The sequence below is a fragment of the Mastomys coucha genome, unplaced genomic scaffold (genome assembly GCF_008632895.1).
Source record: "Mastomys coucha isolate ucsf_1 unplaced genomic scaffold, UCSF_Mcou_1 pScaffold13, whole genome shotgun sequence".
Taxonomy (NCBI): domain Eukaryota; kingdom Metazoa; phylum Chordata; class Mammalia; order Rodentia; family Muridae; genus Mastomys; species Mastomys coucha.
The window spans coordinates 20,811,601-20,835,913 of NW_022196895.1; the positions used below are offsets into that span (position 1 = coordinate 20,811,601).

General features: G+C 45.5%; 1 protein-coding gene across 2 annotated transcripts; it reads right to left on the reverse strand.

Moving 5' to 3' along the window:
- Positions 1–1,014: 1,014 nt before the first annotated feature.
- Slc39a6 (solute carrier family 39 member 6) lies at positions 1,015–23,918 on the reverse strand. Of its 2 annotated transcripts, none has more exons than XM_031365149.1 (10): positions 23,686–23,788; positions 21,184–22,050; positions 19,645–19,828; positions 18,273–18,442; positions 16,724–16,942; positions 10,995–11,100; positions 6,591–6,968; positions 4,977–5,057; positions 3,100–3,290; positions 1,015–2,205 (listed from the first exon to the last, which is right to left on the reverse strand). In XM_031365149.1, the coding sequence occupies exons 2-10, from the start codon at positions 22,039–22,041 to the stop codon at positions 2,053–2,055; spliced, it is 2,340 nt and encodes a 779-aa protein (XP_031221009.1). In that variant the 5' UTR covers positions 22,042–22,050; positions 23,686–23,788; the 3' UTR covers positions 1,015–2,052. The 2 variants fall into 2 exon arrangements, with proteins under 2 accessions (XP_031221009.1, XP_031221008.1); XM_031365148.1 differs by having other exon boundaries at positions 1,016–2,205; positions 23,783–23,918.
- Positions 23,919–24,313: the final 395 nt, after the last annotated feature.

Sequence of the window (24,313 nt, forward strand, 5' to 3'; positions counted from 1 at the left end):
TTCAGAAAACTGAGTAAGGCTGTACAATTAAGCAATATATAAGTACACTGGCTGGTATATTTTAATCTAGATTATTACATAAAAGAACGATATCTTACTTTTCTGTTGTGATAAACTACCCAGAGGGGGGAAAAATCAACTTACTGGAGGAAGGGTTGATTCTGGCTGAGTGCCAGAGGGATGGAGTCTATCAGGGGGTCCTGGGGGGACATGGTCAGAGGCAGGGAAGGTTTGGTGATAGAAACTGGAGGCTGGGTGTCACACTGTGTCAGTCATATTTGCATCTTCACTCAGGAAGCAAGCAGAGAGCAAACCAGCAGAGAAACTCAGGGTTTACCTTGAGTACCCCACTTCCTTCACAATCATCCCAAAAGGCATCACCAGCCATTTAAACACATCACCATTGTTCAAATATGAGTGTATAGGGGTCATTTCTCATTCAAAGCACAACTACTAGACACTGTAATTTTTGGCACACATGTATGTAAATATGTACATGTGTGTGTGGAGGCCTGTATTAGTGTCTTACTGGACTTTTTTTTGGCTAGGCTGATGGCCAGCAAACCCTAGTAATCTTGCTGTCTCTGGCCCTTGCACTGCCAGGGTTACACAGGAGTACACTGCCTGCCTTTCTGTAAGGGTACTGGGGCTGTGAACTCCTCCTACTGTGCTTAACAGTAAGGGCTCCTACCCAGCTCCATCTCTCCAGTCCTCAGATATCTCAACTTTATAGAAATGAAGGAGAACTATTATCAGGGTGGGCAGGAGGAGATGTGGAGAAGTTCTGCATTGAGACAGGGTCCAAGCTTGTATTTACAGGGATCTTGCTGCCTCTGACTCCCAAGTGCTGAGATTAATGGCATGTGCCACTATGTCAGGCTGGAAGTTTTTAATGGGTCTAGTTTTCATCTTGTTAAAGATAAAGAAGTTCTGAAGACAGTGAAACAGATGCAGCACTCCTCAGCTGCATGCCTGACTGTGGCCAAGACCGGAAGAAGACAAGAGAACAATGCCTGACACTGAGTTGACACTTTAATTTTTTAAGAAAGAAACATCCAGACAGTGCTACAGACAGCCCTAATGTATCTACAGTGTCATACACCAAAGGACAGTTGTTCACAATGACATTTTAAAGCACTGAGAGAGAGACAGAGCTAAGTGCTTTCTGAATCCAAGAAGTCAAAACATTTTCAGAACAGGTCTTGACGTCCTCTCGTGGATCAAGGTTTTAATACTTGTCATCTGGGAGCCTAGACAACCAGAACATTCACACAACTTCAAGTGCCACTTACTACGGTGAAAACCAAGTCTTTTAGTGACACACTAGTTACTCATTTGGCCCATCTCCACACACAGATTTAAAATCCTCATTTCTTAGCCAAGTGACACATTGCTTGTATTAACATATTTAGACTTCTCTATCATACAAATGTACAACCAGATGAAGTGTATCAAAAGTGCTACTTGTTTTACAGGAACATTAACAATTTGACAGATGTTCACGAATGTGCTCTGAACTAAACATGCCCCTTTAAAACACATCTAGAATTTCCCCTCTCTACATTATAACCAATCTTGTGACCTGTTGAAGCAATATACACCTCCCCAATCCTCCTGTTCTCCTATTTCCTGACTACACTCAATGTGAACTGTTGGTGTCTTGGACTTTGTGCCCATTCTTTCTCACCACGAACAGGGGCCCAACTCCAGAGGGGAACTAATGCTAAAGCTGTACAGAAGAGCATTAAAGACACTTTCTCTAAAATATACAGAACATGGCATGCCAAAACATACAGTAAGCTGAGTGATATTGGTGGATCGCACATAGGACTTACATTTCCAAAACAGAATAACTTAAATATTAAAACGTACCTTTATGTTACCCAATGGGACTGACTTTATAAGCATAAGAAATGGCAAAATTTGATAGAAAAATTGCAAAATGCACTAGTTTTAAATGCTGTGAATCACAGCATATGAACGTATTTCTACCATCTACTCGAACTATAAACAGCAATACTTCTCTAAGCTGTTCTACGGTTTAGAACCTAACTAGAAATTTATACGAAACACAATTTTATGCTCAAATATGGAAATGAGTAACATAATTCCAAAACCGAGAAGTATCCCAGCATTCTGCAGGAAGAAATATCCCCAACGGCTGCATCCATGATCACTAGCATCATTGTGCAACATCTCAGGCACCTAAAAGAGGCAGAAGCAACAGTTTAGCTTTCAGAACAGACAAACCAGAGAATCTGAAGGACAGTGTGACTTGGGGCTGGATAAAGGACTGGTCTTTGTCCTAGGACTTGACTGACTACGTGCAGTGACTCTGGTAGGGCACTGAGCATGCCTTAGCAGCTGACTAGGACAATGACGACTGGTTCCAAGCAGGTAAACATTCACCCACTGTTGAGTGAAAGGTGCCACTGGCTTCCCTGCTTCAGGTACTGCCAGCAGGTCTAAGGTTCACTTCTGATGCAGAGGTGGCTCTCACACCACACAGAATGCAAGTGTAGCAAGAAGACTGCTTTAGGGGGATTAGGTGGACAAGGGAGTTTCACTTTGTCAATAAGGGCATTTTAAGTGTAGCCTGTTGACAACACGTGGCCTGGGCTGGGCTTACTGTCAGTTTATAGACAATCCAGGGCCTGATTCTACAAAGGGAGGAGTTTTCATATGTTTCTTGGTAACCCTTAGGTAGGAGAAAGGTGTATAAATGGAAACTAAGAAAAGATAATGAGCTCAGAGGGCACCTACAATTTTAAGTGCCATCCTTCTGGATCCACAATCCCGTCTCACCACTAGAATTAACACAATTTTTGCAATGATTTTTTTTTTTAGTTAAAAAAAGATAAATTTTATTTATGTGTATGTGGGTTTGTGTTTGTGCATTGCCTATAATGGGGGTTGGATCCCTGGCGATGGAGCTGCGTGGGGTTGAATCACAGGACGTGGGTGCTGGAAACCAAACCTTGGTCCTATGGATGAGTAGTGTGTGCTCTTAACAGCCAAGCCATTTCCCCAGACCCTACAGGACTTTTGTTGCACACTTGTTTTATTTAGTCAATGCCCTCTGACTTGTTGGAAACTTACCATGTCAACCAGAGCAACATACATGAACAAGCCAGCAGTGAGTGCAAATATCCACATAGAAACATTTTCTGCATAATGCCCAATGAATATCCCTGTTGCCATTCCAAGATAGGCCAACATGGCTGACAGGGCATTATAGAGCACAGCCTGCTTGACAGTCATGCCAGCCTTCAGCAAAACAGCAAAGTCACCTTTAACAGAAAACAAACAAACAAAAAAACAAGGACAAAGTCATTGAAGATGATTTTGACACATATCTAAAAGATTTTTCAGATATAGAAAAAAAAATTGATCTTTTCCCAGGGGAATAAAAAGAAATAAAATATCCAGGACTAGAGCAGCATTAGCAGGCTCCAGCCGTTTTACAAACTTAAGAATTTCATGCAATACTGTCTGAAGACTTCCTCTGTGTCAGTGATGGTGAATGAATGCATATTTCCCCTGCTGTATTCTTGCACTGTCTCTAAGGGGGTAGACACTGCTGTATTCTTGCACTGTCTCTAAGGGGGTGGGTGAGTGAATGCATATTTCCCTGCTGTATTCTTGCACTGTCTCTAAGGGGGTAGACACTGCTGTATTCTTACACTGTCTCTAAGGGGGTAGACACTGCTGTATTCTTGCACTGTCTTTAAGGGGGTAGACACTGCAGCTGCAGGCGGGAGCAGCAGCTTAGCTGTCCTAGCTACATGGTGAGCTTACGGCTCACCTAGACGACATGAGATCCAATCTTAGAAACACTAAAACAAACAACAATAAAACACCTGGCAAAAGAGGGAGGGGTGGTGTGGACTTGAATGAATGGTTAGTAACTGACAAAGGCAACATCTAATGCCATTGAGCCATGGAGATGGAAATGGTTAAGAGCCTCACAGGGCAGGGAGGACTAAGAATAGGGAACAAACAGAGACACAGCATGCACCAGGTAGAAGGGAGGCCTTCTGAATGTTGAGGGAGGTGTGTGCCAAGGAACAAAAGTGAAAACTGTCTGAGTGTTTGCGAATGAACGTATGCCCATGAGAAGAAACATGAACTGGGATCCAAACTATGGAGGAAGGTTTCAAACTGTAGTAAAACGAGAAGTGCCCATCACCAACTCCTTCCTTTCAGCTCTAAGACTTCCTGCTGCCATTTTCTACTTTACCCTCCGAGGCAGTCCCTTTCTGAACCCTGAGCTAGCCCAGCAGTCAGTAAGTCCAGTGACCCTCCTGTCTCCATCCCCCTCAAGCACTGGGGTTCTGGGAACACAGAGTGCTGGGATTTGAACTCAGGTCCTCAGGCTGGCACAAGTGCTCTTACCCAGTAAGTGTCGACCTACTCCTATCTCTTAGGTGGTACTGGAGACTAAATCTAGGTTGTCATGTACTCTAGGCAAGTGTGCTACTACCACACAAGCTAGAGCCTCTTTCCTAACTTCCTGATTTAATTTAAGAGGTATTCCCATACATGCTGTAGTTCTGGCTTATTTGGGTTTTGGGAAGCAGGGTCTCACTTAGCCCAGGCTGGTCTCAAACAATGTGGATGAGGATGACCTTGAACTCCTGATCCTCCTGCCTTTACCTCCCAAGTGGTGGGATGACAGTCATGAACGTGCACTTGTAGGACCCCAGCTACTCATGTCCCCAGTGTGCCAACATAGAAAGGAAGAATACAGAAGGGACCCAGGTATAGCTGGACCCACACAGGCATTATGCACTTGTAGGGTCAGAATTCTGGCTGCAAACAAATTTGTGTCCAGCGAGAAAGAAGGGCAGTTTGGTGAGCGGATGCCGGGAGGGAAGGCCTCGGCTATGGAGCAGCCTGCTAGAGTGTTCCTTAACCAGCAGTGACAGCAGCGTGGTTCAGCCCCACAGCAAAGGCTGCCCACACACTCCTCTTACCTAGTTCATGAGGCAGTTCGTGACAGAACACAGCGACAGAGGTGCTTAGCCCACTGGACAAACCCTCCGTGAAGGCAGCGCCTGTGTAAATGAAGTCGGCAAAGGTTAGTTTGAGGCCCTGAAAGCCTGTCAGTACACAGAGATGATGGGAAAACAAGGACATTACTCTGTGCATAAATACCACCTTCCTAGCTCAGCCTCCACCTTCTTACTTAAAAAAACAAACTGGGCATAGTGGCCTATGCATTTACTTATAGTACCCAGGAGGAAGAGGCAGGAGGACCTCTGTGAGTTCTAGGGCCAGCCTGGTCTACATAGGGGCCTCCAAGTGAGCCAGAGCTACATAGAGAGACCTGGTACAAATAAATAAATAAATAAATAAAAATAAAAAATTATTTTACTTGTGTGTGACCATGGCACTTGTGAGGTCAGAGGATGGCTTGTGGGAGCTGGTGCTCTTTTCTTCCCATGTGGATTTGAGGGACTGAGTCAGACAAGCAGGTTTGGTGGCAAGGGCTTCTCCCCCACCCCCCCAGGCTGTCTGTCTCACTGGCCTCAACCCTATCTTCTGTATGAGGAATCTCAGAGCACATCTCACTGGGCCTAGATGCTCCTGGGCAGCACAGGCATCCGCAGCAGGGGAAGAAAAGGCTCAGTTGTCTAGCAATGAGTCAGCATCTACAAACCTGAGCTGAGAATGTAAAGGAGGTTAGCTGAAAGCCCCCTGCAGTAGGTGGTACATAAGCCTTTCACTGGCCTCGGAGGAATTCACGATGCCATCAGACTTGTGGACATGCATTCTTTTACCTCTCCACAAGGAGACTCAAGACAGAGCCCCTCCCATTCAATAAGCTGAGTCGGCTGACCTCTCATCCACCAGCTGCACATGGGGACATTCCTCCCTAATGTCAGCCTAAGCAGCCACCAGTGGGCCAAGGCCTGGCTGAAATGCAGCACTGCCTCTCTGCTCTCCAGCGGCCTCTGCTTCCTACTTCCCAGTACTTTCACATTGGGGTCTGGAACCCAGGCTTGCATGCATTCATGAGGTTTCATGCATTCATGGTAGTTTATGAGGCAAGAACTGCCATTCATATGTAAACCCCGATCTCAAGAACTCAAAGATGGGCCGGGTGGTGGTGGTGGTGGCACACGCCTTTAATCCCAGCACTTGGGAGGCAGAGGCAGATGGATTTTTGAGTTCGAGGCCAGCCTGGTCTACAGAGTGAGTTCCAGGACAGCCAGGGCCACACAGAGAAACCCTGTCTTGGAAAAAAAAAAAAAAAAACAGAACTCAAAGATGAAGAGCAACCTTCGTGTGTTTGATGCAAGGGCTCACACGCAGGGCTTTTGCATGCTGTGTAAGTGCTTTTCCCCTGAGTTAGAGCCCAGCCTAAGTACAGCTATTGATAAGCATAACTTATGCAAGAGGTGGAGCACAGGTCTGAGACTGATTTTTAGCCCACATTTACTAAGCACTTCATTGTCACAGAGTAGACAAATAATTTTGGAAGTCAACATCCTCACGTAAACCAACCTATTTTTTTTTTTTTGTTAAAATTGAGAGAACATTTAATGTCCTATTTCCAGGGTAATACCAGCTACGTATCGGCATACCAATAGCAAGGCCGTCACTGAAATTGTGTAGCCCATCGCCCATGATCACCATCCAGGCCAACGTGGCAATGCCAGCATCCTTCAGCTCCTCTCGAGAGTAGCGCTGGCTGTGGCTGTGGGGGTGGTGGTTCTGGTGGTGGTGGTGGTGCAAAATGTGATGGTAGTCATGGTGGTGGTGGATGAGGTCATCGGACTGGCCCAGCGTGTCATGAAAGTGTGAGTGGCACTTGTTCTTGCAGCCCCTGGGCACGTATTCATTGTAGACTTCTTGTGGGTGTGCATGGGCTATCATGACCTCTTCCTCTTCCAACATCGTTGGCTGCTGGGAATCAAAGGGGGAGGGCTCCTGGGAGTCCGCTCGCAGATAGCTTTCAGGTCCTAGGGATAAATACAGAGAACAGTGAGACTCAATCTGTTGGTGTTCCTGAACGCAGTTCAGATGTTCCCACTGATGACCAATTATCTCAGGACCAGTAGCTCTCAGACCTGCAGTTCATGAGGAATGCCAACAGGCTCTAGAGAGTTCTTCAAATGTGAAATATATCATGTATTAAGGATGGGTTTCAAGTGCATTAACTGTAGCACTGAAGAGGCTGAGGGAGGGTTATATGAGCTTAGAGACCCAAGATTAGTCCCAGCAACACAGTGATATTGAGATTCTATCTTGTAAGACACAGGGGTTTATTTTTAAACTTAATTTTTAAATTATACTTATTTTTAAAAAAATGATTTATTCATTTATTTTATGTGCATTGTTGTTTGGCCTGTAAGGGTGTCTGTGCAAGGGTGTCAGATCCCTTGGAACTGAAGTTGTAGACAGTTGTGAGCTGCCATGTGGGGGGGTTTCGAGACAGGGTTTCTCTGTATAGCCTTGGCTGCCCTGGAACTCGCTCTGTAGACCAGGATGGCCTCAGAAATCCACCTGCCTCTGCTTCCCAAGTGCTGGGATTAAAGGTGTGCGCCACCATCGCCCGTCTTGACTCATTTTTTTTTTTTTAATTACAGGAAAAATTTCAGAATTGTAATGCATGTTGGTTTAAAAATCATTAGAATATGACTGTTCTCAAAGTGGTAAAAAACTAGTGGGGTTTTTTGCTTATTCATTCACTCTCTCTGACATTTCTGTCCAATTATACATCTCTAAACTGTTGTGATCACTAGTAACAGTGGATGTATAGGTCTTTCACAAATTGGAACTGAAAAAATCAAATTCTGTTATAACTATCCACAGCCCATTTGAAACTCAGTCCATGTCAGATACGCTATTCTCTGTTTTTCCTCTTGTCAGCCAGTCAGACTTGTGTCTTTCTTGTGAGCTGCGACAGTGACTTCCACACAGTTACCAGAAAGGGATGCGTGTGGTTAAACACAGTTTAAAGCTTCCCTTGCTGCTCCTGTATGATTTTTAAAGCTGGGAAAATTAACATTTTCAGTCTCATCAAGGCCACTCCATAGAGCACCACAGTCACGGGGCAGGCACAGATCTTGGTGGAGGAGAAGATCCTCTTCCCAGCTGCCAAGAGCAGAAGGGTCAGTGGGGGAGGGGCCCAGGCTTGGGAAGGCAGGGGTCCATCCAGTGCCACCAACAGCCAGGCTCAGAGCTTACTTTTACTTTGGTTTTATGAGATAGGGTCCACATAGCCTAGGCTAGCCTTTGGATTGGTATGTAGCAGAGGATGTCTTTGGAAGTCCTGATGTCGCCACTTGTCAAATGCTGTGATTACAGCCTTGTATAAAGCCTGTTTCTATGAGGTGCTGAGAATGGAACCCAGGCATTCATGCATTGCTAGGCAAGAGCTACCAATTGAGCTGCATCCTTTGAATGAAATAATTTGGGATATCAAGTCTTCCATAATTGCCCTTCTGATTATCCCTTAAGATCTTCTACCTCCTTGTATTTGAAAAGATGAGCTTTTCTTCTCATTAAAAAAAAAAAAAAATCATGCTGTGCTGTGGTGGTGCAAGCCTTTAATCTCAGCACTTGGGAGGCAGAGGCAGGTGGATCTCTGTGAGCTGGAGGCCAGCCTGGTCTACAGAGATGTTCCAGGACAGCTAGGGCTACACAGAAAAACCCTGTCACAGAAAACAAAAAACAACAAAGAAAAAAGTGTAGCCCTATCAGCTGACTTCCTGTTCATTAGATGACTAAATGGAAGGAAACCAGTAACAGCAAAATAATCTTTCTTACTCTATCATCATCACTAGGAAATATCTGTTGGCTGGGCTTGTGGCTGCTGCCCACAGCAAACAGTTATCTGCTTGGACAAAGGAGAGGGGAACAGTAAGGCTGCCCTCTGTCCGGTGCACTGCTGCCAGTTTGCTGGGAAGCATCCTGACCTGCTGCTCCTATCCTTACAAATGTCACTGAAGACCATTCAGAACACTGAAGAAGGACCTACAGAAAGAAGAGTCAACGTGTTTTATTTACTATTTAGAGAAAAGCAGCCTTAGTCAGAGTTTATATTCCCTCACAAAACATCATGACCAAGAAGCAAAGTGGGGAGGAAAGGGTTTATTCAGCTTTTACTTCCACATTGCTGTTTATTACCAAGGAAGTCAGGACAGGAGCTCACACAGGGCAGGAACTCGGAGGCAGGAGCGAATGCAGAGGTCATGGAAGGGTGCTGCTTACTGGCTTGCTTCCCCTGGCTTGCTCAGATTGCTTTCTTATAGAACTCAAGGCTACCAGCCCAGGGATGGCACCACCCACAATGGGCCCTCCCACCCTTGATCACTAATTGAGAAAATGCCTTACAGCTGGATCTCATGGATGCATTTCCTCAAGGGAGGCTCCTTTCTCTGTGATAACTCCAGCTTGTGTCAAATTGACAAACAAAACCAGCCAGTGGATAACATGTTAGAAAATGCAGGGGGAACTTACTGACAAACTGCAGGTTCTCATCCTTAGCCAGTAGCTTACCTGTTGAGCTCCTATCCTGTGCTAAGTATTCTGGGTTGTTTATTTGTTTTATAGTTTTGCTATGTAGCCCAGGCCTCGCACTCCCAATCCTCCTGTCTGGAGATCCTAATGCTGTGACCCCAGGCCTGGCTGTACCATCTGTTCTCACAGGCCCTGGGGATATGGGGACACATTACAAAACAGCTGCCTTCAACAAGTTTAAGTTGACTCTAGTGATAGAGTATGAATTTGTGAACATTTCTAAAACTATTCTTAACATTGCGACACTCAGTGAGTGGAGAGCAAAGAAACACAAGTCTCTTCCATCAGCTAAGAGGAAGTTCGCTAGTCTGCGTGTAACAAGGGTACTTCCTTCCCGAAGACTCACGGCCCATTAAGATTTCCCCAGAACTCAAGGTGATGCAAAGCAGCACTCACCATGGTCTCGCATGACCTCACTTCAGAAGGAAGTGAGAGCACAGTGTCATTGGTTCACGCCAAGTTCCTGGAGGCATAGCTCCGGGAACAAACACTGTGGCTTGAAGCTAAGACCCTCAAAATAGAGCCCCTTGATAGCTGACAGTCCCTCACAGCAGGAGATGCCAGCCAGGGGAATGTTACTCTGCCCTAACTGCCCCTGGCCTTACCATCTGGAGCTAGTGGAATAAATGGAGGGTAGAAGGTGAACAGAAGGGAGACTCTGTCTACGCAGCTATGAGCAGTTCATCGTCTACACTGGCTGAGACTCGTGGGTGGTATGGCTGCCTTGGGGCAGCCCATGCTACTATTAGAAGCTCATTGATTCTCCAAGTTAGGCTCTGGTGAAATAAATACTTGGGTTTGTCACTGATGCCTGGTCCTGGGCAGGTGGGGAGAGCAAGCATCTGTTTCTATTTCCCCAGGGAAAGAATTCATGACATAGATAATCACACAGGAACCCTCCAGCAGTGATTTCTTACGACAGCTTCTCATGACTCAGTGAGAGGTGTGGAGGAAGGCCTTCGGCACACAGACCCTTTTTCTTTGGCTACAGCCAACACCTGCTCACATGAATTCCGTTCTGTATTTTGTAGGGAATAAACAGTCCCACATGTACCGAGTGTCCTTGGGAGACTATCCTGCATGGGGCCTTGTACAGGTACCCACACCCTGAGTACCTGGGATTCTGCTACATGTGCCCTCTACTCCCGCCGCCTTTCCAAAGTTTACAGTGTCTTCTCGAGAAGGCTCCATGCTCACTTCCTGGGCACCAGCCACCCTGAGGATCCCAAGCCTGCAGAGAACTACCTGCTAGGTAAGCCACGCCTTAGACACTCGAATCCTGCCTCTCAGGTGGCTCCCAGCACACACCGGAGATCCTCATCTGAGCACTCTAGAGATAATTTTTAAAAACCACGAGGTACTTTAGGAAACAAACAAATGAAAGGTCATAGCCCTGTCGCTCCCAAATGGTCCCTGGTGCCCCGTGTCCCAGCATCACCTGGTCTGAGTACTGAAAGACTTACGTTCACCTGGATCCGCCTTCTCTTCATTTGTGGAAAGCTGAGATTCGTATTTGGATAGCTGCTTCTTGCTCTCCACATCCTCATCATTTTCAGGTTTCTTTTGATTCTGAAACAGCCAGCACAAACAACATTTTGAAAGAGTTGATTTGCTTCTGTGGACAGCTTTCAATACAGCTGGGCCTGTGGTTCAGCGCTAGAGCACTTGCCTAACATACGTGGGACCTGGGGTCTCAATCCTGAGCACCACAGCCAACCAAAAACCAGGTAAACCAAAGACACAGAAAAGGCAACCTAGACTGAAACAAACGCCATCCAAGGACGGGGCCACTACATGCATGTTTAGCACAGTGTGGACTTTTGGCCATAACAACTGTCGAAAGGAAGAGAAGGCCTGCGTCAGACTAACCACAGTTACTCTTCCTGTGCAGCCCTACTCCAGCTACGGCAGGATGGACTCAAGTGGTCAGGGTTAGAGACACACGGGCCCTGGCAATGCTGCAGAATGTGGACTTTAATTAGATCCTGGGGTGATTCACCCATACGTTAAAACCCACAAAATACCTGTTACGAACTGGGGGCCAATTACCGCCATTTCCTTCAGGCTTGCTTACTGCTGGGTCACTTCTTGGACACTGAAACCCATATTTTTCATACATTTTTGTTATACAGACTAATGTACGTATCCCTAATAAAACACCAATAACATTAAAAAAAAAGATTTAGTTTTCATGTATGAGTCTGTATACATGTGTGCCCAGAGAGGCCGGGTAGGGGCACTGGGGCTACCTGACTTGAATTCTGAGACCTAAGCACCAGTCTTCTGTAGGAGCAACAAGTGCTCTTAACCATGGGCCATCTCTCTACTCCTCATGTTTTACTTTGAAATATTTATTATCTAGCCTTGAAATTATCTATTTAAAAAAAATCTTAATCTTTCTTAAAAACAGTCTTCCTTTCTTGTACATTTTTGTGTGGTGACAGGGATAGAACTCAGGTCTTCATGCATGTCAGGCAAGCAGTCTACCATGAGCATTCCTTCAGAATTTCCTTATTTCCTTTTTTCTTTCACTCTCCCCCGACCCCACTCTCTCCCAGCTTTGAGACAGGGTTTCCATCAGTAGCCAAGGCTGCATGGCACTCTGTCTATATCACCCTCCCTGTGTCCTGGGACTGGGCGTGGGCCTCAGGAATTGACTATTACTGAGTTTACTGACCACTCCAAGGGCTAGGTTCCCTATGTGAGTCTGTGCAACATTTATGTTGCAGAGGTCCCACAGAACAGACGAGCCTGCGCTTTATCTACTTATGCGGAAGATAATACTTTAATTATAGAAATTATCATAAATTATATTATTTGCATTACATTTATGTACATGAGCAAGACACACCTAGTCACTACTGCCGCTACCCTGTAGCTGTTACCCAGAGGACTGGGGCTTCACGACGATGAGGAGTACACAGTTCTTTGCTTGTAATCATTGATGATACATTACATGAAAAAAAAACCCACAGGGTGCTCTTAGAGTATAACAACAGGACCTGAAGGACTTTCAGGATGGGCTCTTTAAAAACGCAGCAGTAAAACCTCAATGTAAGTAAGGGTGAGCCAGACTCTGGAGTGAAGGATGGAGAGGCAGTATCCAGGTAGTTTTTTAAGTGTGAGAGAAGGTTCTCAAACAGCAAAGATCCAGCTCTCTTCTGGAGCTAAAAGAAACTCATGATAGCCCGAGAGGCCTCTCTCCAGGGTGGCTGGGTTAGAAGAGTGGAAGCTGCAGCTGAAGGAAGTCAGGTAACACAGAGCATGCTGGGAGTGCTCTCTGTCTAGAAAGCAATGGGAAGTCACTGGAGGACTCTGAGCAGAGCTGTAGAGCACTGCCTGCTCTGTGTAAACAGAGCAGATGGGAGAATGGAAGTTATGTGAACAGGCCGGGTAGGAGGTGACTTTTCTACTCTGAGAGGGAGGTAACTAGGACTGGACTACAACAGCAGCAAAAATGGCTGGGGGCAGGGGGAAGAAAGAAAGACTGTGGACATATTTAATATGCCATGGCTGGATCTAGAAACGGATGAGGGGTGTCACAATGATCGCTGGTTCCCAGTGAGAGGAGCTGTAGCTCTCACTGGTTGGAAGGATATGTGATGCTGAACTGCTTTAAAGGTTTAAATACACAGGTTGAGCATGAGCAGTAACCCTAACTGGAATTCCAACTCCACAGGCTACTACACCTACTCAAGGAAAATGCCCTCTTATGGTAAGTAAGGGCTAACTAGCTTCTGGCAGCCATGACATATACTGAACTTTTTTGTTTGTTTGTTTGTTTGTTTATTTATCTTTGAGAGGGAGAAAAGAAATTAAGACATAACACTAAGACCTGAATGCTCTTAAAAAACAAATCCAACATTGAAACCTAAATGGGAACATTTAGCTAATGTTTCCGAAGCTTGGTGAAGGCTATCTGGGGTAGTTTCGCTGTTTCATGTGCTTCATGATTCCTCTGCTCCATGAGGGGCACATCATCTGCTATGTGCTGGACACAGTACAGACAGAGGGAACTGCACAGCACACAGACACCCTGGGTCTTCAATGCTTATATTACATTCTACTGGATGTCTTAAAAGAGATGCTCAGCTTGCCTGTGGCAATCCACAGCAGTATGAAGATCACATCACTGCTGCACTTAAAGATACTGGCACAACACATAGCTCACAGTTCACTAGAGAGCTACAGTTGGAAAATAAACTGCTGTATTTTGCATAACAGCCTGCCTTTTAGAATCTCAAGGTATAGAGTGCCAGGTTAAAGGATGGTCAGGTAAAATTTAGGTAAAAATTGAAAACTAGGGCTGATGAGAAAGCACAGTGGATGGAAGACACTTTCTGCCAAGCTTGATGACCTGAGTTCTTTCCCTGGGACCCACGTGGTGAACGGCTACAGCAAGCTGTCCCCTTTCCTGTGTGTGTCCTGGCATTCATGTGCCTCCCCCACAGAAACATAATTAAAAAATTGAAACTAATTGATATAAAGATATTAACAAATTACAGTTTTGGACATTTGGAAAAAAAAAAAAAAACAGAAAAACCCCACTGGGCAGTGGTAGCACACACCTTTATTCCTAGCACACAGGAGGCAGAAACAGGCAAATCTCTGAGTTCAAGGCCAGCTAGAGGACTATAAAGTGTAGACAGCCAGAGGCTACACAAAGACATTCTGTCTCAAAAAATAAATGAGTAAATAAACAAATAAATGAGTACACTTAAAATTAACTAAAACCTCACAAAACAAATTCCAAGTATCGTCTAAGTAAAAAATGAGCAAATTTAAAAATATTCTTATTTTTACTTTTTCTAATTACGTGTATGTGTGTAGCTATGTGTACATGAGTGCAGGTGCCTGCAGACACCAGAAGAGGGTGTAAGATTCCCTTGAGCTATAGTTGCAGGTGACTGGAAGCTGCCCCACATGGACACTGGAAAACAAACGTGGGTCTTCTTTAAGACAGTATATACTCGTTATGTGCTCTCTAGCTCCATGATCTTATTTTTAAAGCTAAGAATAATTTCAAAGGATGAATATATGTATATATCCATCCATACATGTATGTATGTGTATATATATATGGGTGTCTTTGAACCAGTCTTAGTATAGCAATGGAAATAGCCACATGGAACATGATTTTGGACATTAAAATGAAATGGCTGAGCTGGAGAGTTGGCTCGGTGGTTAAAAACTTTTTCCCTTGCAGAGAACCTGGGTTGCATTCCCAGCATCTATATGGTAGCTCACAGCCACCTGTAACTCTAGACCTGGGGAATCTCATGCCTTCTTCTGATTTCCACTGGCACCAAGCACACATATGCTGTATATACATACATGCAGGCAAAGCATTCATATACATAATAAAATAAAGTAAATATTTTAAAAATTAAAAACAAAGCAAGAAGCTATTCTTTGTGTTGCCCCTTGAGACCCACATAGCCCAGGCTGGCTTCAAACTTGCTATGCAGATGATGACCCTAAGACCTTAATCTTTCTGCCTGCATCTTCCAGGTGCTAAGATCACAGGCATATGACATCATGCCCAGCTCAGGAGCAAGTTGTTACTATTTATTTCCCTCTCATCTTAGGGCTGATAAACAGAGAGTTCACATTTGTACTGTATAATTCTTTTAATCTTTTTTTTTTTTCTGAAACAAGAGTCTCCCTATATTGTTCAGACTGCCATGAAATTCATTCTGTAGTTCAAGCTGGCCTTAAACTCACGATACTCCTTCCTCCAAGTCCTGAGCACGGGTTTACAAGAGTGTGTCACCGTTCAGCACGACACATTTTTCTGAGTGTAAGATCCTTAAGGGTGAACAATCATAGGATGAAGGTGACACTTCTGTTCACAAGGGTGCTTGTTTCCCACCGTGAGCCTGATGCCCAGGCAGAGCCAGCTACGCTTCATTTTCAGACTTTCCATGCCAGCTACCCCGGTTGTATAATTGCACAGCTTAATTACAGGTTGCTCAAACTCGAAATGACTGTGAGCACAGAAGCTGAATGCCTTTAAAAATTGCAAAGGCAAGTTCTGACAAAAAAAAAAAAAGCTAATTTATGTAAGGTGTCCATGCAATGTTTTCAAAAGTAGCATCCATGTTTAGAACAGCAGAATAGCTCTACAAGTATGTAACCTCTCATTCAATTTTAGAGAAACCAAAAAAATCTGAAATTGGAAATGTAGATGAGCTACATACAGCATAGGCATAAAGAAAACAGATATGGAAGTCAAGACCCCATCCCACACACCAGAATTCTGAATCAGGTGAAGAGCATTTATCTGGCTTTAATCTAAAATTTTTTGAGACAGGTCTCACATAGCCCAAGAACTCTTCTGCCAGTCTTCTGACTGAGCTGCCCGCTTACATCAGGTTAGAGGGACACCACCTCATGCCTGGAAGGTAGTATTTGCAGTTTGCAAAAGATAAGCTGGTAAGTTATGTATCCTTCGAAACACAACAGAACCACAGCTATAGAGCAATTAATTCAAAACCAATGACATTTCTTAATCACAGCACCAATACATACTGATGATGTATCCATAGCATTTGTGCTAATACGAGGCTTTTGCTTTGGGTGAGTGTGCATGTATACACAAGAATTACAAGGAATAAAGCAGATTGGAAACGTCATGGTTGAGGCTTGGGTGATGGCTGAGTTGGCAACGTAAATGCTGTGCAACTATGAGGACCTCAGTTTAGATATCCAGAACCCCTAACACTGAGGGGCACTGAGGCACAATGTGTGCCTGTGATCCTACTGCTAGGGAGATGGAGATATGAGGGTCTCCAGGGTTTTCTAGCCAAGCTGGCAAGCTTCAGGTTCAGCATACACTTGTCTCAAAAAATAAGTGGGTTGTGATTGAGGAAGACTGATGTTAACCTCTGGTCTCTATTCAAACACATGTGCACAAAAGGCAGGCAGGCATTAAGGGAGGGAGGAAGGGAGGGAGGGAGGCAGCAAGGGAAGGAGGAAGGGAGAGAGGGAGGCTTCGAGGGAGGGAGGGAGGGAGGCGGGCTTCTCCTTTAGGGTTACCATGATACAGAAGTTCTATATGAATACTTCTGGGGTCCAAAGCACCTTGAAAGTACAGAATGCCTCCCACAAAGATTACACATTCTGGGCAGGCTATCCTAATGGCAGCCAGAGTGCCTGATGCATAGCAGGTCCTCTGTAACTGTAGCCTTACCTTCTTTTTCTTATCTTTAAATTGCTTGATCAGTGTGAGTACGTGTTCCACGAGAAACATGAAATATAAGCCCCCTAGAGCCGTCAGACCTTTCCATGTGGAATCAAAATAGGAACTTTCTTCTATGCTCTGAGCGGACAGGTGGCTGAACAGGGGGCCTCTCTTCATTTCCATGGCTGGCTCTTCATGGCTATGACTGTGGTGGTGACTTGCATGAGACTAAAAGGGAAATGATACACAGCTTTTAATTTGCTGGTTTCTTAGGCCAACATATGACATAATGCAGATGAAAGCATATGACATAATGCAGGTGTCAGCATATGACATAATTCAGAATTAAGCTATTAGTGGAAGACTTCAGAATTAAGAAGGCATTGAAAAAAATAAAGAGAACAATGGGCAGTTAGTGACCCAGAGCTTAGTGACTGCTATCTGCTATGCACTTAACAGGGTGGGTCTGTTTGGTATAAGAGCAGATACACTCCAAACTGAACACCATAACTTAGAAATAGAATATTCTCAATGTCTGCCAAGTTACCATAGCCACAATGAACAGAGACTTAACATGCACAGTATCTATGACTTACAGGTCCCACTTGAAAGGCTCATATCAGGGTCATCAGGTCAGCCTTGTGAGAAGCCCAGGCAGTGCACAGGGATGGGCCCTGCAAGTATCTGAGAACCTGTGCACTCCATCTGCAGCCTGCAGCAGAGTGGAACAGTAACTAGCCGATGCTACTTGACAGGAAACTACTCCGGTGTGCAGCATCCTCACAAAAGCATGGGCTACCCAATACGCACAGGCCACTTCCTGCAGATGGTATGCCTAAACACCTGTCATTTGGTAGTCAGGGAGACTGCCACTCAGAATAGCTTTCATTTTGAATCCAACATGAGATTGCCAGTGTTCTAGAAAGGAATAATCCCCCCTTTCTACCAAACTGATAAACCTCTAGGCTAATTTTCCTTTTTTAGTAGTAGTGTAGAAGCTAGGGCTTTATTCATTTCCAGCAAGTGCTCTACCAGTAAGCCACATCCTCAACCCTCTGAGAGAAATTAAAAATGGGACCCCCAGACATCTCCTGCCTGGGACTATAGAGCCTGTTTATTGAAATGGTCATCCAGGTCATGAAGAATGACTCTCTAAACATGCAACTTTGAAGAAAACCTCAAATTTCGTGGATACAAGGAGAGGCACACACACTTTCAGTCTGTGACAACAGCAGGTAAGCAAGCAGTTCCCACTGTGGCGGCTGTCATAGTGCTTCAGATCCAAGCAGGATCTCTCTCCTTTAATGGGTTCAAAAGCTTAGTCCAACTTGGTAGAGTCAGTAACGGACACATGCGATAAAGCAAAACAACAAAGACAAAGTGCCTACACCATGTACAACAATGGTGCTTGTTATCAAATATACTCTAAAGTCAACTTTTCAGAGTCTCTAACCTCTGATAAATAACCAACAGCAAGAGCCCGAGCGCACAGCCAATGCTCACACTTTCAATGTGTAATGATAAACCACAGCAGGGATGGACCAGCCCTGGAACTTACATGCGGGAGAAGATGTAACAGAGCGTCGCCACTCAGAGTCCCGACAGCCAGCGCCACGAGGAAGCTCAGCAGGAACTTGAAAAATACCCGGTTCATGAGTGGCACCAAGATGACTCCCAGCAGAGATAGGAAACTGATGATGGAGATGGCTATGAAGCCGCCAAGCCAGGCTGGCAAACAAATCAGAGCAAAGGAAAGTCATGTAACTTATAAGTCGAGAGGCTTCCCACGACGGCATTAGACAGCATGTACACAGAGCCGCTGAATTCGGGGTGGTTAGGACCATGGTACCCTCACATAACCCTGGGGCAGGTCCGGATGAAGAACCTCACACACAACTACAGAGACTTCAAGATCAAGGGTAAATCTAATCTAAATAGGGTCTCACTACGTAGATCAGGCTGGCCTGGAACTCACAGACCCACCTGTCTCTGCTTCCAGAGTGCTGGGATGAAAGGTGTGTGTTTCTATGCCTGGCTTCAGCAAAAAAAAAAAAAAAAAAAAATCTTCAAATGGGAGTTAAAGGAAGAGAAAAACGTACAAGGATGAACTGTCTCTTACTTGGGACCCAATGATTGCTTTCATTCTTAGAACAGCTAAGCTATGAAACAGGAGAGGGAAGCAAACTAGGAATTCACTTATTTCCTTGTGAGCAATTTTTAAAAAGTATTTCTTTCTTCTTCCTCATTATAGTGTTCTTCTTCCCCACTCCATTACCCTTCTTTCCTTTGAGATAGTCTCTCTCTCTCTCTCTCTCTCTCTCTCTCTCTCTCTCTCTCTCTCTCTCAGTACATTAAAGGTACTGAAAGCCTCCCACAAAGACTACACATTTTAGGCAGGCTATCCTAATGACAGACAGAGTGCATACATACATAGAGTAGGCTAGCTTTGAACTCACAGTCCCCCTTCCTTAGCTTCCCCAAGGCTGGGATCACAGCTGCTAACATACAAGGCTTTATTTACTTAAAAATGTATTTATTTTATCTTATGCATGTGTGTATGTCTGTGCACCACATGCATGCAGAAGCCCTAAGAGGTCACAAGAGAGCATCGGATTCCCAGGAACTGGAGTTACAGATGGTTGTGAGGCACCAGGTGGGTGCTAGGAACTGAACCAGGTACTTTGCAAGAGCAGTCAGTGCTCTCGACCCCTGAGACATCTCTCCAGTGCCAACACTATCCCCCACCCCCCCACCACATGTCTTTTTAAAAGAGGCAAACAGCTTTTAAAATGTATATTCAGAGCACTCAGGTCACAGAACAGCTAAGATGTTGTATTTAGAGCCACAATGAAAAATAGTCTCAAATATAAAGAGAAGTACAACATAAGTGCATCCACTAGAAACTGTTCTTATGTAAGAAGCAACTGTACCTATTTGTAAAGAATAGGTCTTTGGAGGGATTTCCGCCTTCTTCTCACTTGCTGTATGAATCAGACAAGACCGAGCATCAATTTGATTGATGATGGCTGGGCAGAGATAGTTAAACTCTGTTGCATTCAACAGAGCCTGGATGCTCATGCCATGGGATGTCAGCAGCTTTGTTGCATTGAAACACTGAAGAAAATAAGAGGGAAAAAAAAATCACAGACAGAAATTCCCACTGGAAGACTCTAAAATCTAGTCTGACTCATCACCTTTACTCTACTAAAGCTACTTTGCTGATAACATTAACGCCAGTTAAAACCAGCTCTGCTTTCAGCACTTTGGAATTTGCTTCTAGTAGCCCGAAGAAGATACGATGTCACAATGATGGTATGTTACTCTCCAAGGGAGAGAGCCTCCTGTGGAACAAGCTTGGGGATAAGTGGAGATTCACAAGCCTGTTAACTCATTGTAGAAAGTTATTAAGGAAATGAGCTTTAATTTCGAAATGGGGTTCATTAGAGATTGAGAAATAGGTTTTGGGACTAACGCTCTTTGAGTTGGCCTCAACAAGCCCAAGGCACGTTGCTCCTCCTGCTATGACACTGCTTGCAAAAACTCAGCTCTGTTTCCTCCGTCTACGTGCCTGACAGAGTGACTCTCTGCAAAGAGAGATTATTAAATTATACCGATGACTCTTGCAGAGGGCAATGCTGGTAAATGAAACAAACCTGCCCCAGCAGGCAGATGCGTTCAACAGTTTAATTGGATGGCAAGCTTAGTTTGAAACTCCTCCATGCAATTTAGCACCCCTCCAAAAAAACAAAGCTCACCTGGTTAAAGTATCTATTTCTCATCTACAAACACATTTCAGACTCTCACAGTTGTTCACCAACACTACTCACGACTTCACCACCAGTGTTACCAGGGCTATGGCCATTCCTACAATGACTCCAAACCTCACGGTCACATACCGACGTACCTACATTTTGATTAAAGACTAGAGACTAGTACTTTTGCTGCTGTTGTTGCCTGATACTGACCAACCGAAGTGATTTATGTAGCGCTGGAAAGTCTAGTCTAGAAAAGTCACATGATCTGGGACTCTTACTACCTGACATTCTTGGTCCAAGTTGCTCCAAGTTCAATCACTTCACAAGTCACTGTTGGCTGTTTCTGCCAAGGAGAGACAGAGAGCCGCTCTTCTTGTTGTCAGCACCTTAACTGTGCTGGTCCCTAAAACTTCTTCAGATCCCCCACTGTCTATTTATTAATATCCACCCCTAAACACTTTCTCCACAATTAACCTTGGCATCTTTCTATAGTCTAATGAACCCTTTATTAGGAAAACTCAGCAGGCAGCACTATTCTCCTGCAGAGCTGGTCCTCAAGGATGTTTACAACACAGTCTGCACACTGAGCCAATGCCTTGCTGAGGAGGAAGAAAAGCTCCCTCTTTTTATAACAACCTTTTATTTTTATTTCACATTCACCCCTGGGAGGGGGGACAAACAGGCACATTAAATACTGCACAGCATTGATCTTACCTCCTGAATATTGTCATTTGCGTTTCTGGAATACATAAAGCTCTTTCTGGGCTCACTCACGGACTCGTTGCTTTTCCTCCTAGCTAGCCGGCTTAGCCGGCCCACTCGGCTCTTCTCTGTGATGCTGGGTGGAGTAGAAGGGTTTACATCTTTGGTGCGTCTCCCAGGTTTCGGAGTCTCTATTGTCTCTAGAAATCGAGTTTCTTCAGAGACAGCATTGTACACCGCCGAGGTTACTTCACTAGAGCTCGCACTCTCCTTGACGTTCCTCCTACCATTCATGTGCTCTGCTGGGCGAGGTCCTTTCCCTAGGCTGCTTCTAGGATTTTTGCTTGAATTATCAGAGTCAAGGTCCGGGCAAAAGGCTTTCCGATTGTTTTTACCAGCAGCGGTGTGGCTGCGGTGGGAATGGTGCTCATGGTCAGAGGAGTGATTCTCATGGTCAGAATGATGCTCATGGTCAGAATGATGCTCATGGTCAGAGTGATGTTCATGGTCAGAGTGATGCTCATGGTCAGAGTGATGCTCATGGTCAGAGTGATGCTCATGGTCAGAGTGATGATGCTCATGGTCATGGTGTATGTGGACTCTTTTAATCTTATCTATGCCTATGTTCTGAAGCAATTTTCTGAAGCCTTCAACTGACAAGGAATCATTCTCTCCATAGCGGTAGAATAGCTGCTGCAGATGGTGTCGCTGCATGATAACTGCCAAGTCAACGTTAATGCCAGATTCCCAATTTGAATTAATTTTCTCAGTGGTCTGAGAGAAAGCAGCTGTTGATTGTAGTTCATGGAGGGGGTTTGTAACCCAAAGAACAAAGGTCAAGATCATGATTACAGATACATTTGTGGCCATTGCACCTTCCTAGAAAAGATAGGTGGGGAAATTCTTTACCATACTTCTAGAACAATTTAAGAAACTTCATGCTGAAAACTGATGCCTAATTATACCACCATCATCCACACAGCACTGTTAGTTCTGGCTAGGATAGCATGAGGTACTGTGGAGACATGGGCAACTATGGGCTTGGGGTCTCCTGAAGGAGATCTAGGACAGTCATGCAGCACAGTCATGTGCAAAGACACAATTAACTAACCCTGCAAAAGCTTCAGGAGGAGGGGGAGGAGGAGGGGGAGGAGGGGAGGAGGAGGAGGAAGAGGAGGGGGAGGAGAAAGAACCATGTGCTCACAGCCACGCCATTAGCTTCTTCCTGAGAACCACAGCTCAAATCCACTTCCACTGCCACCACCACTGCCACTACCACCACCGCCACCACCATTTTACAAATAGAAAAAGTAGAAACAACAGTCTCAACTGACAATCTGAATTTTTTTAAAAAATGATTTCATTTTCTTTGGACACACATCATGCTCCTTATTTCTGACATAACGTTACCAAGTTTGTTGTTGTGTGATTCCATCTTCAAACAGACTGGAACACTGGAACACTGGAACACACACACACACACACACACACACACACACACACCAGATCTCTGCACCCCCATTCAGCACTGAATCAGACCTGATTTTGGGCAGTGCATCCAGATTTCCCAATTCTTCTGAATAACTGCACAACAGTTCTTTGAACAAGTAAATTAAGCTTCTTGAAAAACACACAGCATTGTTTTTCAGTTGCTACATATTAGCTAGAGAATATTTTCTCAGATAATGTTTGGAACTCAAGGCCTGACCTCCACTTTTCAAGTGGAACTTGAAAAGCAGAATCCAGTTCAGCAGAAGCAGTCTAGTCTAGTCTAGTCTAGTCAGATTTTTGGATGGATTTTCAACATGTCTCTAGATAAAGATTTTGAGGGATTTTGAACTATACAGGGGCACTGGGAAACAGACTACCTATTCCAAGCTGTTCCTTGGCACATTCTCACACTCATGACCTCATCTGAAAAGCCAGTAATATCTATTTGCGAGGATGAATTCAGAGTGGAAGTGCTTGTTAAACTCCTCTGTTGCCCAAGTGCTGATTATCATACTAGGTGCACAGGTAAATGGTGGCACACAAAACCATATAGAACCAGAATCCTGCCAACAATCTTTGGGGCCTCACATTTTGAGAATTCACGTGATAGGCAAAAAGATTCATGAAAAAAAAAAAATCATTCCCAGGGGGAGAAAGAGGCGAGTCACCAGATGGGTGGGGCAGATCTGGCCTTGAGCCAAGTAAGATGCTGAGGGCCAGAGACCGGTCCCTGGATCTCCTCACAGGCCAAGTCTCTGTGTGTGGAAGAAACAAGCAAGTCACAAGAAGAGGCCTTGAAAAAGGAGGTAGTGGAGAAAACCGAAAGGCGCACAAAGCTTGCTTTATGAGGGCTTCTGTAATGAAACAATATTAGTAAGCTTCCCTGAGGGTGAAAAGTTAAACCACCGCAAAAAGTTGCTAGTCTGGGGCTCCCAAACCTATACGGGGGGGGGGGGGGGCCCAAGTTGGGAGGGGCAGCTATCCAGGGCTATTGGAGCGTGAGGCGGGGCCCTCGAAGCATCCCTTCTCCGTCGCCCGGCTTGGTCCCAGCAGCCGTCTCTGTGGATCCGGGCCTGCGGGGCTCCGTCCTGCCGCCCCGTAGCGGTCTTGCGGAACTCACCTCTCCTGGTGTCCCGCCGCCCGGCCCCGCGCGCAGGTTCGGTTCCCCGCGGGCGGTCCGAGGGGGCTGGGAACCCGCGCAGCTCCGGTCTTCGAGAAGCCTTTACGGGGCGTGGAGCAGCGGCAGAATCCTGAGCCCGGCCACCCCTCGGCCCCGGGTTGCCGCGCCTCCTCCAAGCAGGACAATCGGTAATTACCGCCGCCTCCCGCTGCTAGCACCGTGGCGCACGCGCAGTGCAGCTCCGGAGCCCGGTCTGCCAAGACCGATCCGCTTTTCCGCGTGTTCTCAGACGCCACGGGCTCGCCACGATGGAGGGGCGGGCGCGGGTCCTTTCCTCGCGCCCTTCCGCTCCACGCCAGGACCGCAGCCCAGTCCGGTCCGCCGTGGGCAGCTAGCTGGGCCCGATGGAACCGTCCGGGACCACGAGCTCCTTCGAGCGTGCCCTGCATACAGCGGTCAGGCCTGGCTCACGCGCGGAGCAGCGGTCAGAGTGATGCGCGAGGCAAGCAAAGGCTACCGGAGAGAACCACG

Excerpts from the sequence above, each read along its gene's own strand:
- Slc39a6 (XM_031365149.1), bottom strand. The coding sequence starts at position 22,041 with ATGGCCACAAATGTATCTGTAATCATGATCTTGACCTTTGTTCTTTGG. Across the intron at positions 18,443-19,644 it reads GACCTATTCTTTACAAATAG|CCTGGCTTGGCGGCTTCATA; the intron begins GTACAGTTGCTT and ends TTTGTTTGCCAG. Across the intron at positions 3,291-4,976 it reads CGAACTGCCTCATGAACTAG|GTGACTTTGCTGTTTTGCTG; the intron begins GTAAGAGGAGTG and ends TTTCTGTTAAAG.